This window comes from Psammomys obesus, unplaced genomic scaffold (genome assembly GCF_907164565.1).
Source record: "Psammomys obesus unplaced genomic scaffold, mPsaObe1.curated_primary_1811, whole genome shotgun sequence".
Taxonomy (NCBI): domain Eukaryota; kingdom Metazoa; phylum Chordata; class Mammalia; order Rodentia; family Muridae; genus Psammomys; species Psammomys obesus.
Window position 1 is genome coordinate 10,024,176 of NW_026596091.1, and position 18,160 is coordinate 10,042,335.

The following is an 18,160-nucleotide window of genomic DNA, read 5'->3' on the forward strand; positions in this document are numbered from 1 at the left end:
TTTTCAATTTCATGAGGTCCCATTTATTGATTGTTGCTCTTAGAACCTGTGCTGTTGGTGTTCTGTTCGGGAAGTTGTCTCCTGTACCAATGAGTTTTAGGGTATTCCCCACTTTTTCTTCTAACCGATTTAATGTGTCTGGTTTTATGTTGAGGTCTTTGATCCACTTGGACTTTAGTTTTGTGCAGGTTGATAAGTATGGATCTATTTGCATTTTTCTACATGTAGACATCCAGTTAGACCAGCACCATTTGTTAAAGATGCTATCTTTTTTTCCATTGTATGGTTTTGGTATCTTTGTCAAAGATCAGTTGTCCATGGTATGTGGGTTTATTTCTAGGTCTTCTGTTTGGTTCCATTGATCCACCATTCTGTTTCTATGCCAGTACCATGCAGTTTTTATTACTGTTGCTCTATAGTACAGCTTAAGATCAGCTTAAGATCTTTTATTGTAGAGTATTGTTTTAGCAATTCTGGGCTTCTTGTTATTCCATATGAAGTTGAGAATTTTTCTTTCCAGGTCTGTAAAGAATTGTGTTGGTAATTTGATGGGAATTGCATTGAATCTGTAGATTGCTTTTGGTAAGATGGCCATTTTTACTATGTTAATCCTGCCAAGCCATGAGCATGGGAGATCTTTCCATCTTCTGATATCTTCTTCTAATTCTTTCTTCTGCATCTCCCACATAGCTCCGTCATTGGAGTATGCAAACCAGGAGAAGACAGGCAGGCTGGGAGCCGATTTAGTGACTAGACGGGTGCTGCTCTTATGACAGTGGTACTGGGTGACAGTGGCCTCAGTATACCTTAAACTGCACCTGCAATTGTGAGCAAACTCAGTTTTCCCAGCCTTCGCAACCCCATCTGTAAGTTTAGTGAAAAGAGGGCCCTTATTCAAGTGTTGGTATGTTGATTAAGTGAGAAGATGCATGAAAGTATTTAGTAGCATACATGGTACACGGTGAACTCTCGTCCAGATGGTGATGATGATGGTGGTGGTGGTGGTGATGCCACTGCCTGGTGGTGGTTGTACTGGTGATGTCTACCTTAAAAGACTTTGGTGAGTATTGCTAAGTGTGCAAAGCCGTTCCACGGTGCCCAGAATGTAGTAGAGATACGGCAATAGTGAAGGGTAGCCTAGGTTCTACATAACTAGGGGCTTAACTTAACCAAGAAGGACACCAAGAGTAGCTAGAGAAGCCCAGGTCTACTTCTGTCTCATGCAATTACAGACTTGAACTCAGGCCTTTGGAAAGTGGTTCCTATGGTAAAATGCCATGCAAGGAGAAGGAGCTTGACTTCAGTCCTCAACACCCATGTAAAAGCCAGGTACAGTGGCCAGGAAGGCTGAGCCAACTTGAGTCAAGTTCTGTGAGGGATCCTGTCTCAAAAACCAAGGTGAAGATCAACTGAAGATAGAAACTGACATCAACTTTTGGCCTATACACACCCTTCATGCATGTACACACCAAACAAATAATAATAATTTAAAAAAGACAAGCTCTATTGAATCTCATTCTTTCACACACACACACACACACAACCAGACAAATAATAATGATTAAAAAAAAACACAGAGACAAGGCTGAATGGAATAAAAATTCCCTGGAGCCTGTAGACTTCATATATGGCAGGATCTCCAGGGCTATGCCCATTAAATGGAGCTAGCCATGTGTGGCCTCGGATCAGCAATCAATTTACCATGTGGAGGATTAGGAATTAAAATACACATACGTAAATTTTCTTAAAGCTTGCCATACTGGGAAAACTATAAGAATTTAATCTTCGAGTGCCCGCTGCAAAATCCCAAAATTCCTGCATGCTTCATTTCCCTCAAACCCCTTCCCACAGGCCTGGGACTGCTCAACTCTCCTCGTCCATCACATACTTTGCCAGAGGCAAACCCAAGTTACATGAGGCAGAGAGAAGAGATGTTTGGCGTAAGATTATAAATGAATTATTTTAAGATGACAATCACATTAATTTAGAATGTTCTTCATGTTAACAAGGACAAACACTAACAACCAAATGTTGACAAAGACAGCTGTGCCCTGCAACACCTTGGCAAGCAAACACTAAAGCAGGCCAAGCTATGGCGGCTCTGTGGAGCAGTTTTTGCTAATACAAGTGTAGCACAAATATGTCAGTTCTTTTTAGGCCCTCAGCTGAAACTAAGAGCAACATGGATGGGAGAGTCTATACAGCAACTTATTCTTATATGTGGACAGCCTTGCTTCTGTTTAATTCAGACCCAAAACTCTGGCCCAGAATTTGTTCAAGTTATTAGTAATAGTCTTTTTTTTTTAATTTGAGGAACAAAACAAAAAGTGAAGTACAATTACTGTTATCCATTGAGAATGCAAATATCGTGCCTTCCATATTTGCTTTTTTAGAGTCGTTAACTCTGAGATACATATCTAGTTTTGATGAAATGTATTTAAACAAATTGTCTCTCCAGCACATTTGCACACTCAGGGAAAACATTCACAAGGAGACAACATTTCACACACCAACAGCAACTCCAGTGGGGGCTCAGTGGGAGTATAGTTGCCCTTTCTGGCCTACATTCCAATTCCTGGAATACAATGAATACAGAAAATGATTATGTCTTCTGCCAACAAAAGTGCTACCAACATTGTGGGGAAATCAATAGACATATCGGCAGCTACTGCCTGGGGAGAATCGTATAAAGTCTCCTGGCCTGGCAGACGGCTCAGTCTATGAAGTGCCTGCCTCATAAGTCTGACTGCCTGAGTTTGGCCCCTAGAACCCATGGGAAAATGCTAGCTTGGAGGATGCATGGTTGATATCTGAACACTGGAGGATCCCTGAAGTAGGCTGGTCAGCTAATCGGTGTAATAGAGAACTCAAGAGCAGCATCTCAAAGGAGGTAGACAGCCTTCCTAAGAGTGACAGCTAAATAGCCCAATGACCTGCACATTCCCATTGTATCTGCACACACATGAGTATACACATGGTACGTGCATACAAAAAGTAATAATAATTTTAATGGCCCCTTGCCCTCAGCTGCTAAAGAGAGTTTGGGTGTTTGCTCAATCAAATAGCATGCGACTCATAAATAAAACATTCCAGAACTCTATACTATAAATAGTTTATCCTGCAAACCAAGACACTTTCCAAAGTGACAGAACTCTTAATGACTAAGTGGCACTCTTAATGATTATCATGGGACAAACAGCAGAAACAGGAATGTCCTGAGCCAGCCAGGAAGGAGAGTCCCTTTCTTAGTGAGCAGTTCGGTATCAAGTGTGACAAATGTGACATCTGACATGCGGAGATGCCAAATATGCCCGTATGTGCTTCTGAGTCCCATTCTTCACATTGATTCTTTATGGCCCTCACTTCATGTGGCTACTGTTAAAATCAGGGCCAACGCATTCTATCACACATAGTCACTAAACGGTAAGTAATTCCCTACATGCTCTTTGCTCAGCCCAGCATTCACTGTATGGTATAGAAAGCCGTAAGAGAAAAACGTTAAGTTTCCTACCTTGGAAGCCAGCCCCATGAGCATCAGTTTTCGGCAAATGGTGTACATGTAAATGGTACCTACAGAAGAGAAAGATTGTTAACATGCTTTACGTCAAAACACTGAGACTGCAGGCTGCGGTCTCCTTGGCTTAGGTCTGCCATTTCCAAAACAAGCGCTCTCATGAGGTTTGATAATGGTAGGAAGTGATACTCATTATAATTTTTCTTGTCACTAAAGCACAAAATTATTGAAATAACTAATATGATCATCTTTTAAATAGGTTAACACTGCAGTCTTCCAGCCTCATTTTATGGCAATTCAACTTTTAAAATATGCTGGAGAGAATTATATTTTAGCAGGTAATGAATATATTTTGTGATTTTTATTAACCCTACAATGTCCTTTTTTCCTGTGGCTTCCTATGGTTGAAAATGAAAGATTTATCTCTGAATAATATTAGGATACATGTTTTATCTGTGTGGAAAACTATTCAACACCAAAGCTTACGGTAATTTAAAACTTGAAACACGTGAGGAGCTGCATTTTACTTCTTTCCTGCCTCAGATAATGTTCGCCCTGTTATTAAGACATTCCTTATGATGAGTCTAACAAAACAACTATCGCAGTAAGATTTGTGTATCAGGCAATTAATTATGAGAGGAAAGTTGGCTGGTGTGAGGCAGGATTGGTGGAGAGCATTGCTACACCTCTGTCTTTAGGTAAAGGACATTATCCTGCTGTAAAAGCATGCTTGAAAGCATTCCTGCTTTTAAAAGGTTTGGCTTGTAATGACAAGTAGTCCAACTGTTCCTACAGAGCAGCTGGTCTAAAATTCATGACCATCAAAATTCAACTCTAAAAACATTTGTTCCAAGAGACAGTTCTTGATTTTAAAACAACTGTGAGAGCAGCAAACATCAGTTACACAGATCAGCAACAAAAAACACTGAATGCCATCTGAAATACTTACAGCACCTCAAGTTTCAGGAAGAGTACAATTGGATCTTAGCAGCCAAGGACTTGGCAAACTGAGTGACTCTGGTATACACTTTCTACCTTCACCTAAGATCCACCAGGGTGGAAGCCACACAGCTCAGACTCACTCAAAGCCTATGCACCTCGGCTTGGCTGCATTGAGGGCCAAGGAGATTGCTCAGTGGGTAAGTCACTGGCTTTGCAAGCATGAGGCCTTGAGCTCGCTGTGTGTGGAAAACACCTATGACCCCAGTGCTGAGTGGGTAGAGAGAGGTGCGCCCACTTGTAAACTACACACACACTACACACATATACACTACATATACACATGCACATACATATATACTACACACTCATGCACACACATATAAACCACACATATACATGCACCTACATGTACGCTACACACACGTGACCACATGACATTACGTAAGTATACACTGCACACGCATACATACACACACATATACCACATACATGCATGTACATACATACTACACAGAGTGAGGAGATGCAGCCGTATGACTGATTCCTTGTAGAAAAGAAAAACTGTCACTAAGTCAGGCGGGGCACAGGAAGCCCATGCCTGCCCACCAAGCATGGGACTTGAGTTCCGGCCAGGAGCCTGGAAAAACACGTCATCTGTGGGAGGTAGGGGGAGCTGTCCTCAGGAACAACAAAGGCCCTTCTATGTTTCCTAGCACGCCTGCAACCCTGCCAGCCCTAGTTCATCTTGACCACATCTGAATTCTTTAGTGGTTCAGGATTTTCACCTGGCTCACTAATTCCCACAGCAGAAGCCACAGACAAGAGTAGATGGCCCAGGATGAGACATATACTGAATCTTTATGAACTCAGGGAAAGTCTGAAAACGAGTTTCTCTTGTTTGTTGTATTTGAGCCAAATCCATACTCTGAATTTATTGAGCCTGATCTTGGGATTCCTTTTTATCAACGATGGCCACTGTCAAAATGGTCCGAACATCTAGATTACCTGAGTTCAGTCACTTGGGAATATTTAAAACCTTTCAGAAAGAATCAAGACTAACTACCTATCTTGAGTAATCGGTGATAAGCTGTCTATGTGCAAAAGTCAAGTGTACTTTGACAAGTTATTAAATGCGTAATTCTGACTGCTTAAAGTACAGACTGCCAACACTCCAGGGCCTGTGTACTTGCTAATCCCAGAGTTGGACCGGCTTTTCCCCAAATAGTCCAGGTGGATCCCGCCCCTTGTTCCTTTAGCTCCTTGTTCAACTGCCCCCAAGCATTCTATGTACTTTTCCAGCCTCTCTTGGCCTGGCTTCTGCTGTCCTTCCGTGTCTGCCTTCTCACCTGTATTTTCTTCACAGCAGCACCTGACACTGCTAGCTCCATGCAGCACCTCCTTGCAGCAGGGCTGAGCAGAAGTGTTTATCTGCTATCTTCTCCTGCTTCTCAGACACCACAGGACGTGCTCAGTAAGCCTTAGATGACTACATTAAAACAGGGCCACTGACTAGTGAAACCAAGTATAGTATATGTGAGTGCCACCACCCAGAACCTCCACTCATAAACACAGGTCCCAGAAAACTGTCCCTCCAAACTGTAAAATGAGATGTGCAAAGACATTCTTTGCAGAATTGTTTGTGCAAACAGAAATATAAGGCAGATTAGGTCCCCCTCCCTAGGAACATTTGTGGGGAGCTGCAGAAAGAGCTAATGAATTAGGGTCACATACAGGGACCTGCCTGATTCTACAATAACAACATTGACTGAGAAACCCAGGAAATAGAATAGTGTAGAGCTCAGTCATATTTAAAAACACAAAGCTCACACCAGAAAAGGGACAAAGGGGATACAGAACTTTAATCTCTTTTTCAAACAGAGGAGGAGAGAATCTATCTATCTATCCATCTATCTATCCATCTATCTATCTATCTATCTATCTATCTATCTATCTTTGAGACAGGGAGTACCACATAACCCAGGCTGTTCTTGTACTCCCTATTTTCCTGCCTAAGCCTCCAAATGCTAGAACCATAGGCTTATGTTACTACATCACATCTATGTCTGATCTTAAAAGCAAGGAAGCAGCGTTTGCCATTTCTAGCTCTCAAGGAACTCCAGCCTTGCAGATGCTGTTCACTGTCTTGTGGGTACAGAAGCATGGGTCCCTGCTCTGTCCAACTCTGCCAGCATGCCTCAGCACTAAGGAATGGAAGACACTGATGAGGACGGGCCACAAACACTGAACAGTCACCGACCCCAAGAGTCCTGTCAAAGTCATCCTCATTTCTAGCAGTGAACGTGCAATGTGATTTCAGTGAAAATGGAGGCACATGTTTATGGGGGTAAAGACTGAAGAGGGTCGGAGATGAGCTCTCAATTGCCACGAGATGACAGAAAGCAGAGTACATATTTATTGGAATTATTCTTCCCTAGTCTTACGCACATCAAACAGACTGTCCCTGTTATCTTTTGTTTAGACTATATTATTCATCCTCAGAGTCATCAGATGCAGAGGCCTATACAGTGAACACCACAGAATAACATGAGAATAGAAAAACAAATACTACACTTTAATAGCTAAGGTCAGTCTCTTTACACATGCATGTATATTATATAAATAATAGTGTATGAATGTGTGTGTGCATGTGTGTGTATGAGAAACAAAGACTGAGACCGAGAAAAAGAGAGATCCTTGTTCAAAAACAAGCTGGATGAGGGATGTAGAAAGCCAAAACTACTGGCCAGCGTCTTTGAGGAGAGGACTGAGAAAGTGGATGATTCTTAGGATCACTCAATCACTGAGCCTTCCCCAGCATCTTCCCCACTCATCAACTATGGTACCTTCTTCATAGACCTAAAACCCACTACCCCATAGCCACTGAGCCTGCCTTTGGCAAAAACCGCAAAGTCTCTGTTTCTGAAAGCAAAGTAAAATATAGTCCAATTAAAAAATAACAGTCTATTAGAAAACCATATAAGTTCGAATCACAAAATGATCAAGTTACCATCAAACTTGGCATTTAAATGACTATCTGAAAGACACAACAGAAAAAAAAAAGACATGTCGATTCGCACCATTGAAGATAATCCAGCAAAGGTGCTCCTGTGGGAGAGCCACCTGCATGATCATCCTGAAGGTCGACAAGATGTGCAGACACTGCCTCATGGAATCCTTATTTTGCAGGTTGGCATCACTTTCGCACATCAGCTCGTAGTTACAAATATTTTGGGCACTCAGAGCACGAAACTGAAAGACATGGGAATACATGAGTATAACCAGGTTTATGTGATTCAGAAAGTCATTTCTCAACAATGTTTAAAAAAAAACTAAACTAAAACTGAAATTTGAACATGTTTTGAATTGGTTTAATGGATTAGTGTGCAACAAAATATAAGACAGGCTTCACTAAAACATTCGTTTCGTTAAGATTAGCTTTCCATAGGCAAAAGAAAGTCCCAAACAAAACAAACCGAAATCCTGTTACCTATTATCTCATTACCCTTCTATCTGTGATCTCATCCAAGAGTGTTTTAACCTATGAATGGGCCTACATGTGATTGTTTCAATTTCCATAATGCTTTCAGCAAATGTTGATTGACCTCCACTGTTTCAAGAGAAATTTGAAAAAGAGAAAGAAAGAAGGAAAGAAAGAAAGGAAGTAAGGAAGGAAGGAGAAAAGAAGAAAGAAAGAAAGAAAGAAAGAAAGAAAGAAAGAAAGAAAGAAAGAAAGAAAGAAAGAAAGAAAGAAAGAAAGAAAAAGAAATTCAGCTCATTTGGCAGAGGTTCCAGGCACAGGCAACACTAGAGACACTTCAGGTGTCTGTCATGCTCACCGGGTCCAGAAGAAGGCATCAGACACGGTAGAATTACAGGCTGTCCTGAATGTGAGCACTTGGAAGCAGACCCAGATCCTCTGGAAGAGCAGCAAGCTCTCCTAACTGCAGACCCATCTCTCCAGCCCCTGGGCTAGTTTCTTAATCTCTAATAATCTCGTTTCTTTTATCAACAAAAAAGTAAAATAGCTCCACCACTTAGGGCCATAAAGAGGCTGTGAGGTGCTAATTCATACGGTACAAGGTTACCTAGCACAAAGTTCACTTTGGCATGTTTTTTGTTTTTGTTTTTTATTTCCTTTGGGATTGTGTTCTCGTCCCCATTAAAGACACCTGAAGTATTTGGAAGGGAGGACAACAAGGCCAGCCATTGGAAATCTTAAGGGTAAATCTCACAGGGCCCCTAGCTCTGTCTTCTTATCAAGGATTCCTTTAGTGCCCAGATTCCCAAGCACAGCTGTGAAGCCCCCAAGGGCTCAACTAGTAAATTAATGCTAGCAGTTAATATAGTAACACTGGTGTATTAAAAACACAGCTTAAAATTTCTTATAAAAAATTTTCTGCTTGTGCAGACAACCATGCTCTATCTATGCATGGAGAGGATCTAGAGCCCCTGCTCATATAGCCCATAGCAGCTCAGTCTCCACATAGGTTCCCTAGTAAGGGGAGCAGGAGCTGTCTCTGACATGAACTCATGGGCTGGCTCTTTGATCACCTCCCCCTGAGGGGGGAGCAGCCTTACCAGGCCACAGAGGAAGACAATGCAGCCAGTCCTGATAAGACCTGATAGGCTAGGGTCAGATAGAAGGAGAGGAGGACCTCCCATATCAGTGGACTTGGGGGGGGGGGGCATGGGAGAGGAACAGGGAGAGATGGTGGGACTGAGAGGAATGAGGAAGGGGGCTACAGCTGGAAGTGAATAAATTGTAATTAATGAGAATAATATTAATAATAATAAGAGAAAAAATTCTCTGTTTGAACTCAAGGAGAACTTTTTTACAATACTTATATAAGAAGCTTTGATTTCCTCTTCTGTAAGATAGAGCACTAATAGGATCTAGCCAGCACCTGCTCTAAGGATCCAGGATGTTTTCCCAAACTCTTTGTAAATAAATGTACCTACTACAAGTATTAGTTTTCATAACAACAGCGCTGCCTTCAGGATGAACTAGTGTTTATATTGACACAACCTCCAAAGCTTGGTAAATCCACTACCTTGTCCAGCTCTCAAAATTTGTACAGCCAGATGCTGTACTAGGCAGAGGAGGATACGGAGACACTGTCACCCAAAAGCTACACTAGTCATACAGCTAGTCAAAAGCCACAGAGATATTAGCTACTGCTCCCATCTTACTGTAAGTCCAGCCAGCTCGTCTCCAAAGCCTTTGGGGAAAAAGACGCTTTTGAACTGATTCACATCTTCTTTCTGGTCATCATAGCCAGCGGTGAACTGCTGGAGATACCTGCCATAACACTGCAGAAGAGCCAGCTTATATTCCTAAAATGAAAGTGGGCTTGGTTACAGTGCCAAAATGGTGTCTTATGATTGGGGGAGAGAGCTGGGCTGCGGTGGCTCACGCCTGTAATCCCAGCACTCAGGAGGTAGAGGCAGGCAGATCTCTGTAAGTCTGAGGCCAGCCTGGTCTACAAAGCTGTCCAGGACAGCCAAGGTTATACAGAGAAACACTGTCTCAAACACAAAAACAAACAAACAAAAAGATTGGGTGATAGTGAGAGTATCCTTAGTTAAATCAATTGGTTATTACTGCTTCCAGGGACTAACGTGGCCAGCAATTTGATGTAACTTTATTGAAAAATAACTGTTACCCTTTTATATCTAGGGTCCATTTCTTTATACTCCAAGCCTGATACCTCCATGTGACTAGCACCATTTTCCAAAGAGACCAAAGTGACGGACGCTGTCTGTGCCAGCCCACTGGGCTATGGGACCACCGAGAGCACAGTGATGAGAACACGCGAATTTGTGATACATGTAGTAAAACCCTCAGCATCTCATGGACTCAGGATCTAAGCTCCTAAATCCAGCATGCCCTGGTCATGGTGGCCCATACGTTCAATTCAAGAGTGAGGACTGTAGCCTTGCTGAAGGCTGGGGGGTGGGGGGGCATCCTGGAAAGTGTCAGCAGGGAACGTGGGTAGTACTGTAAAGCTGAATGTTTTGCAACCCTGTTTCCAGGAAAAGCCTGGCTTTGACATGCCCACCTGCCGCATGTGTAGAGAGAGTCTTGGCTCTCTCTAATTTAGGTAGGGGAAGCCAGATCTTAGCTCTGTGGGTGAGAGGATCCTGGAAAGAAAGGCACCTTAGACTGAACTTTCTGGAAGGCTGATTGATGGCTGATTAGAACTTCAGCGACTGTGGAGAGGATCGGGCTGCAGGTCCAGAGTCTAATTACAATCTATCTTGGGCTCCCTTTCAGCACTTTGAAACCATTCCTTGCCTGCCCCTGTGTTTGAGCCTTGTGACTTGACCTCCAGGTGAAATCTCTGGGAATATGTTGACTTGGCAGACCCCCTAGAATTGCCACCAACCAGAAACTAACTATGTCATCAGATAGTATCTGAGGCTTACAGAGTTCCTGTCCGCTGTGAGCTGCCTCCCTGGTATTTATGCCGACATGTCTGAAAAGTGTCTTGATTTATGACTAGGAAGTCATAAATGACTATAAAAGCTTCATGAAACTGTTAACTTTATTGGACAATTTGGGGTGACCTGAATCTATGCCCTAGGCCATGGTCACTCATATTCGGCTTCAGAAAAAATTATCTCTTATCCATTTTGGGGTAAAAGTTGTCCTTTAGCATTGATGGGTTTAAAATGAAAGTCTTTCTATGCCTTATCCTCTATTTCAGTGGTTCTCAACCTTCCTAACACTGCGACCGCTTAATACAGCTCCTCACGTTATGGTGACCCCAGCCATGCAATTATTTCCTTGTTCCATCCTAACTGTAATTCAGCTGCAAATAGCTGATAGGCACAATATCTGATGCGAGCCCCCAGAGGGGTTGTGACCGACAGGCTGAGACTGCTGCTCTATTTGGTAAATTTAAAATTCTAAGAAACAGAAATGCAGGAAGAAAATCAAGCTGCGGAAACTGAAAACTCAGAAGGTACTAACATTGCCCATGCCTGGCCTAAACCCCTGTGGAGAAAATAACTCCTTGTCCAACACTGAATAGAACTTGCTATATTTGGACTTAGGCCAGAGGGCTACGGGGTTAAACTCACAAGTTCATGGAAGCCCAGCCATGGCATGGTCTTATCAAGCCAAGTCCAGGTCCATGACATTAAAAAACATAGACCCTGATACAGAACTAACATTGTGGCAAATGCTCAGCTTCTCATATAATAGCTGAGCAGGAAACGGGACAGAGATGCTACAGCTGCTAGCCTGCAGCGAAATAGTCATAAAAGACCCTAAGTCATTAAAACAGGACACGGAACAAGCTGGGCCAGAAGCTGTGAGGGCTGACAGGGCAAGGCCGCCAGTGAAGTGAAAAACAACAGGAAATGGTGTCTGGGCTCCTTTGTATAAAGGTAGGAACATGATGACTCAGCGCTTCCTGCTGTGGGCCTACCACACCCTCTGTGAGTGGAACTGTGCTGCCTTTCTGCCCCTGCCCTCCTCTGGTCCCTAAAGGGACCGCCCTGGAGACTTCCAAATACAAAATGAAATTTTTATCCATTTGCATATTATTTTCTAAGACAAAAAAAAAAAAAAAGCAACTTCAAAACATGTGGACTAGGAAGGGTAGCAACCCAAATTGTAAGTCCCTGAAGGAGCTCAGCTCTCAGCTTCGGAACCTCTTACTTTCATATGACGGAGGCTGTCGCCGACCCGCAGAAGCTTCTCGTAGTAATAGTTAGACGGCAGCCTGGGGGCGTATTTGGTCCAGATATTAAACAGAGTGATGGCACTGTAAGAATCATAAAGGGGAAAGTGACACCTTCAGAGTCAGCAGGCAGTCCCAGTTAATGAGCCGGCAACCCCTTTAACACTCGCCTTTTTGTTAATGCCCAAGCCTTCACAAACCTTAGTGCAGCTAGCATGTGTCTGTCCATCCTTGACTGCAGCCTCTCTATAGCATTTCTTAAAACTGTTTTATTTTTTAGAGCAGCTTTAACTTCACTGCAAAACTGAGATGTCCTTCCACCCCAACCCCCAAACACGAACAAGCCACCATGCCCTCCCTCTGTTAGTATCTGCCACCAGAGTGGTACAACAACTGGAGAAACTGAGGTTCCCTTTTGGGGCTCTTTGTCTCAAGAAAGATCTTAGAAATGGAAGGAAGACCAAGGACAATTGTACTGAGGAAAAGTATGGGCTAGGTAAAAATCTTGGCAGAAGCCAGAAGATGGAGGAAAAAGCCATGCCTTTTAGCAAGGCATGAAATACAAATAGACAGATGATTGATAAAGGCAAGGCACTCCCAAGAAAGGAGCTGAGCTAGTGGGCGGAGGAAAGACCCATATGGTATATGATCTCCCCCCCCTCCTTTGCATCTCATTTGTTTCACACATGCTCTGTTTCTTAGGTTATGTCAGGACTTCAGTGTTCCTCTGCAAACCGGCTTCTTTCTTATGTTAACTCCTCTCTCTCTTTAATTAGGTATGAGTGTTTTTGCCTTACTTGTGTGCCGTGTGTGTGCAGTACCCAGGAAGACCAGAAGAGGGCACCAGACCACCTGAACCAACCTAAGGGTAGTTGTGAGGCACATGTAGGTGCTGAGAACTGAACCCAGGTACTCTGCAGGAGCAGGAAGTTATTTTGCCTACCAGGCCACCTCTCCAGCCCCCTCACAAATTAATCTGGATGTAGCTTTTGTTTCTACTCTTTCACAGTATCATCTTACAGCTGATGAGTCAACATTTCAAAGTCGACAAACTTCATCATTTCTGTCAGGATTCATTCTTGGTGAGCTTTTGATAAATATATGATACATATCCACACTGTTACAAAATGCAATGTTTCAGCATCCTGAAATTCCTCTGTTCTCCACCGATATTCATTTATTTCTCCCTTCCTCCCTAACCACTGATCATTTTACTGTCTCCATAACCTTCCTCTTGCAGAATGACCACTCTACAGAAAGACTGCCTTCTTTCATTTAGAAATATGTATCTATTTGTCTTTTCAGTTTGTTTCTTATACTAATTACTATTACATGATCTTGTATACCATCATTTATTTTTGCACTAACCCTATGAAGAACACTGTGGCTGCTTACACGCGTTAACAATTATAGATGAAGGTGCTATGCATATCTGGGGCTGGAGAAAGAGCTTAATTAACAAGATGGTTAGTGCACAGCCTGGGGACCCGAGCTGGAGGCCCAGAACCCAGGTGAATAGACAGGTTCTGCGGCACATGCTTGTAATCTCAGCACCCGGAAAGCAGGGGCCGGCAGATCTCCAGGATTCACTGGCCTATCCTCATCTGTAAGCTCCAGATTCCAGTGACAGACCCTATCTCAAAAACAAAGGCTAGCTCGTGGTGAAGGACATCAAAGGTTGAGCCCTGGCCTCCACATCCACTCACACACACACACACACACACACACACACACAGACACAGAGACAGAGACACAGACAGAGAGTGTGTGCACTGTTATGAGCATCCCTATGCAGGGGTTTACGTGAACGTAATCATCCTTCGGGTGGGTGTGGAGAGCCACAATGATTAGATGGCGGTATCAGGGTGTCCTATCTGCCATTCTGCATCCCCTCGAACAGGGAGGGGATACTCATTCATTGGCTTCCAGCGTTGTCAGAGCCCTGGATTTTGGCCTTGTAACAGTGGACAGGCGCTCTCACGGTTGTTCGACTCTGCAGTCCCCTGATGTTGTTGAATGCGGAACATCTGTTTATTTCCCATCTGTGTACACCTCTTTGGTGATTTTTCTGCTGGATCTTCGGCCAATTTTTAAAAACAAGCTGGATGTTTTGTTTTGTTTTGTTTTGTTTTGTTTTTTCCTGCTATTGATCTTTTTTAAAAGTCCTTTGTATGTTGTGGACAACAATTTTTTATCAGCTTAGCCAGGCAGTTGTGGCTCATGCTTTTAATCCAGGCACTCAGGAGGCAGAGGCAGGCAGATCTCTGAGTTCAAGGTCAACCTAGTCTACAGAGTGAGTTCCAAGACAGCCACCACACAGAGAAACTATGTCTCAAACAAACAAACAAACAAACAAAAAAGTATACAGCCTATTCAGCCTATTTTTTTCATACTCTTTACAGTGTTTCACTGAGCAGAAAAGTTTTGTTTTGATAAAATTAAGCTGGCTGAGTATTTCTGTCATGGACCATATATTTGGAGTTATGTATAAAAAGGTAATTGCTAAACCCAAGCTCACCCAGATTTTTTCTTAGGAACCTTACTGTTTTGAGCATTGCATTTAAGACAGGTGATCCTTTGAGTTGATTTCCATGAAGCTGACAAAGTCTGGACTGAATTCATTTTCTGCATGTAGTTTGATGAGTATTTCCAGCACCATTCTGCTTGATTCTGTTCCTTTGTCAAACTACAGACTGTTTTTAGGTTGTTTTCTTCTCCATAGATTCGTCCATTATTTCACCAAAATCACACTATCTAGAAAACTACAGCTGTTTATACGTCCTCAGAGTGTGTAGTATTTGTCTGCACCTTTATTTCTTTGAAATGACACAGGGTCTCACTATGAAACCCTGGCCACTCTCAAATGCACACTCCAGGCACACTGTCCAGCATGTCATAATTACACGCCTGGGCCACCACAACCTTAATCGTCCTCCAATTTTGTTCTTCAATATTGTGTTGGCTATTCTGGATCTTTGCCTAGAATTATTATTTTTTTCTTTCATTTTATTTTTGTAGGAACCCCAAAATGATAAACAGTCCCACAGACAAGGACTTCCTGCCTCAGGAGTCATGAATACCAGCCTGTAGTGGCACTTGCCTTTAATCCCGGTGCTTGAGGGGCAGAAGCAGGCGGGTCTCTTTGAGTTCGAGGCCAGTATGGTCTACAGATGTTCCAGGACAGCCAGAGCTGTTCAGAGAAAACCTGTCTCCAAAACAAAACAAAAAATCATGGATACATGGTACAGGTAGGATATCTTCATTTCTTTTCCTGTTGCTGTGATAAAATATTCTGACAAAAACAACTTAAGGAACAGAAGGTTTCTTCTGTCTCACGGGTCAAGGTACAGTCCATCATGGCAGAAGTCAGGGCAGCAAGGGTGTGAAGGAGCTGGTCGTATCATACCTACAATCGACTCATGCTTGCCTTGCTTTCTCCATTCTGTACAGTCCAGGGTGCTGACTGAAGGGGAGGGACCACGTGTGTGGGTCTTCCAGCCTCCATTAACCCAGTCAAGATGATGCCTCACAGACACGCCAAGAAGGTAACTTAGCTTACAGAGTGCCTCTGGAATCAAAAACAAAATCCAAACTCCCCTTAAAGTTATCCAAACCTTCTATCTTTCTAGAAAAGGATGGTGTTGCAGACAAATTGCATCCTCCCAAACCCAAGCACTCTGTTGAAGCCTTAACCCCCCAAGGGCAGCTGGACCTCTGAGGAAGCAGTTAGGGTTACATGAGGATCTTGGTCTAGTGGGATTACTGTCCTTCCCAAAAGAGACACCCAGAGTTTTCTCCTGCTTTCTTCCTCCCAGAGCCCTGACAAGACCCTGCCCTGGAGTGTGAAGCCTTTAGAACTTTGTGAAAATAAACGTCTCTCCTTAAGCCACTCACGGCTGTAGCATCTTGTTAAGGCAGCACAAACTGACATGAATACAGGCAACAGTCTAAACTTAAGAACTGGAGACTCTTAAGAATGGGTAGTGATGGTGCCTGCCCTTCATCCCAGTGCTTGGGAGGCAGAGGCAGAGGCAGGTGGACCTCTTGAGTTCTGGTCTACAGAGCAGGTTCCAGAATAGCCAAGGCTACAGAGAGAAAACTTGTCTTAAAACAAAACAAAAAAGCCTGGAGATTGGCATTTGCTACTCACATGTGTATGTTAGAACATTCAGGAAACAATATCTACAGATACAGATCAGTTGATTCACTGAGGTAATTAAATGATATCGAGTCCCCAGTTGGGGAAAGGAAACTGAGCATCCCTGTCTTTATGGACTGAATGATAATGTTTGGGGAAAAAAAATACACATGTGCCCACAATAAAGGACAGCAACAAATAAATAATTAAATAGAAACCACAGGGGTTAAGAAAAGAAAGACGTTTTCTTTGTTCATTTGATATTTCACTTGCTGCCTTGTGAAATTCCATGGTATTTATGTGTAATAAATTCAAGAAATCTACCCAGTCAGGCCAAAACCCTTCAGTTCTGCACCTAAAACAGTTAACTCACCAAAGCCTTACAGATGAGGTGATCATTGGGTTTGTTCCTCATCAAAGCAAAATACCAGCTTGATTAAGTCAGGGTTATGTAATAAGAAGAGGGCTTTCTTTCTTCTTTTTATTTATTTATTTAATTTTTTTTTTTTTTTTTTTTTTTTTTAGAGAATCTAGAGTTCAGGAATGCTTCTCATTAAGAATGGCTTACATAATACTGGAGCAAAAAATATCTTCTGTAGCCCAGGGTGCCCTGAAACATACTATTGTAGTCCAGGCTGACCTCAGACTCATAGTACGTCCTCCTACGTCAGCTGGAATCACAGGCATGGACCACCACAGCCAGCTTTAAGAATAAAAAGCTAGCAGTGTTTTATCCTGATGGTTGGCTAAAACAGCTAAAGATGTTCTGAATGTCCTAAATAAATTCTCACTAGAATATCTAGTGCTTATAACAAAAGTATATTTTTAATATATCACACTTTTTCATAACAGCATTGTGCATATAGTCAAAATTATGTTTTTGGTACTATAAATTTTTATGCTCCTGGAAATTCCTATAGTTAGGAAAAGAAAAAAGCTTTGATTAAAAAAAAAAAAGCCATCTGTCAAGCATGTTATAAAAGCAACTCCTGAGCCAGGCACAGAGGCCCACATCTGTAATCCCGGGGAGGCAGAGCCAAGCAGATTTCTGTGAGTTAGAGGCCAGCCTGGTCTACAAAGGGAGTCCAGGACAGCCAAGGCTACAGAAAAACCTGGTCTTGAAAAGCAAAAATAAATAAATAAAATAAAAGTAACTCCTACCTTCTGAGTTCCTCACCAGCTCCCCATTACTACTCTTGCTCGATTTGGACATGATCATCCAAGCAGCATTTTCAAATAAAAATTGCATGAGGGCAATCTCTTACCAGAAAAGGGTTTCTGCTGCAATTGGCCTCTTAAGCCTTTCAAAGGCCCATTGCTCCCTCTAATGTCACCCCCTACCATTGGACCGGCACTTCCCATGTTGAAGGCGAAAGAGCTGCTCGCTGTTGATTCAAAGGGCTTGGTTCTTTCCAGCCAAAGGATCTTCCTCTATGCTTACTCCCCTGCTTTTCTGTTTGCCTGGTTGACTCCTGTGCATTCTTCTCATCTCAGCTTAACATCACCTCCCTTGCCCCTCATTTGAAAGCAAGCTCTTATTGAGCTCCCCCTTGGGCCTCTGCTGGAGCACCACCTGTTTTGATACACATGCATGCACAACACCTGTGCACATAAGATAAAAATAAGTATGTTTTAAAAGTTGGTGCGAATACACAATAATATAGTCTTTGGATTCCTGCAATATCAATATCTGTTGAGTAGTTACTATGTTGCAATCGCCAGGCTACTATAGATGGAGCAATGAAGAAAGGAAAAAAAATTACTCAAGCACACCAGGAAGTTTACATTTTAATAAAGGAGACAAAAAATATACCAGAAAATAAACATTTAAATAAAATAGGTAAGCCTGACTTTAGGCAGAAAAACAAAACAAACCTG

General features: G+C 42.6%; 1 protein-coding gene across 1 annotated transcript in view; it reads right to left on the reverse strand.

Annotated features, from left to right (window-relative positions):
- Positions 1-18,160, reverse strand: part of Cfap54 (cilia and flagella associated protein 54) — a 301,678-nt gene that overhangs the window by 279,626 nt on the left and 3,892 nt on the right. Inside the window, exons 2-5 of the mRNA XM_055627824.1 lie at positions 12,123-12,228; positions 9,647-9,790; positions 7,534-7,705; positions 3,512-3,570 (exon numbers count right to left, since the gene is read on the reverse strand). Of these exons, the coding sequence (XP_055483799.1) occupies positions 3,512-3,570; positions 7,534-7,705; positions 9,647-9,790; positions 12,123-12,228 (481 nt within the window). The remainder of the gene's footprint in view (positions 1-3,511; positions 3,571-7,533; positions 7,706-9,646; positions 9,791-12,122; positions 12,229-18,160) is intronic.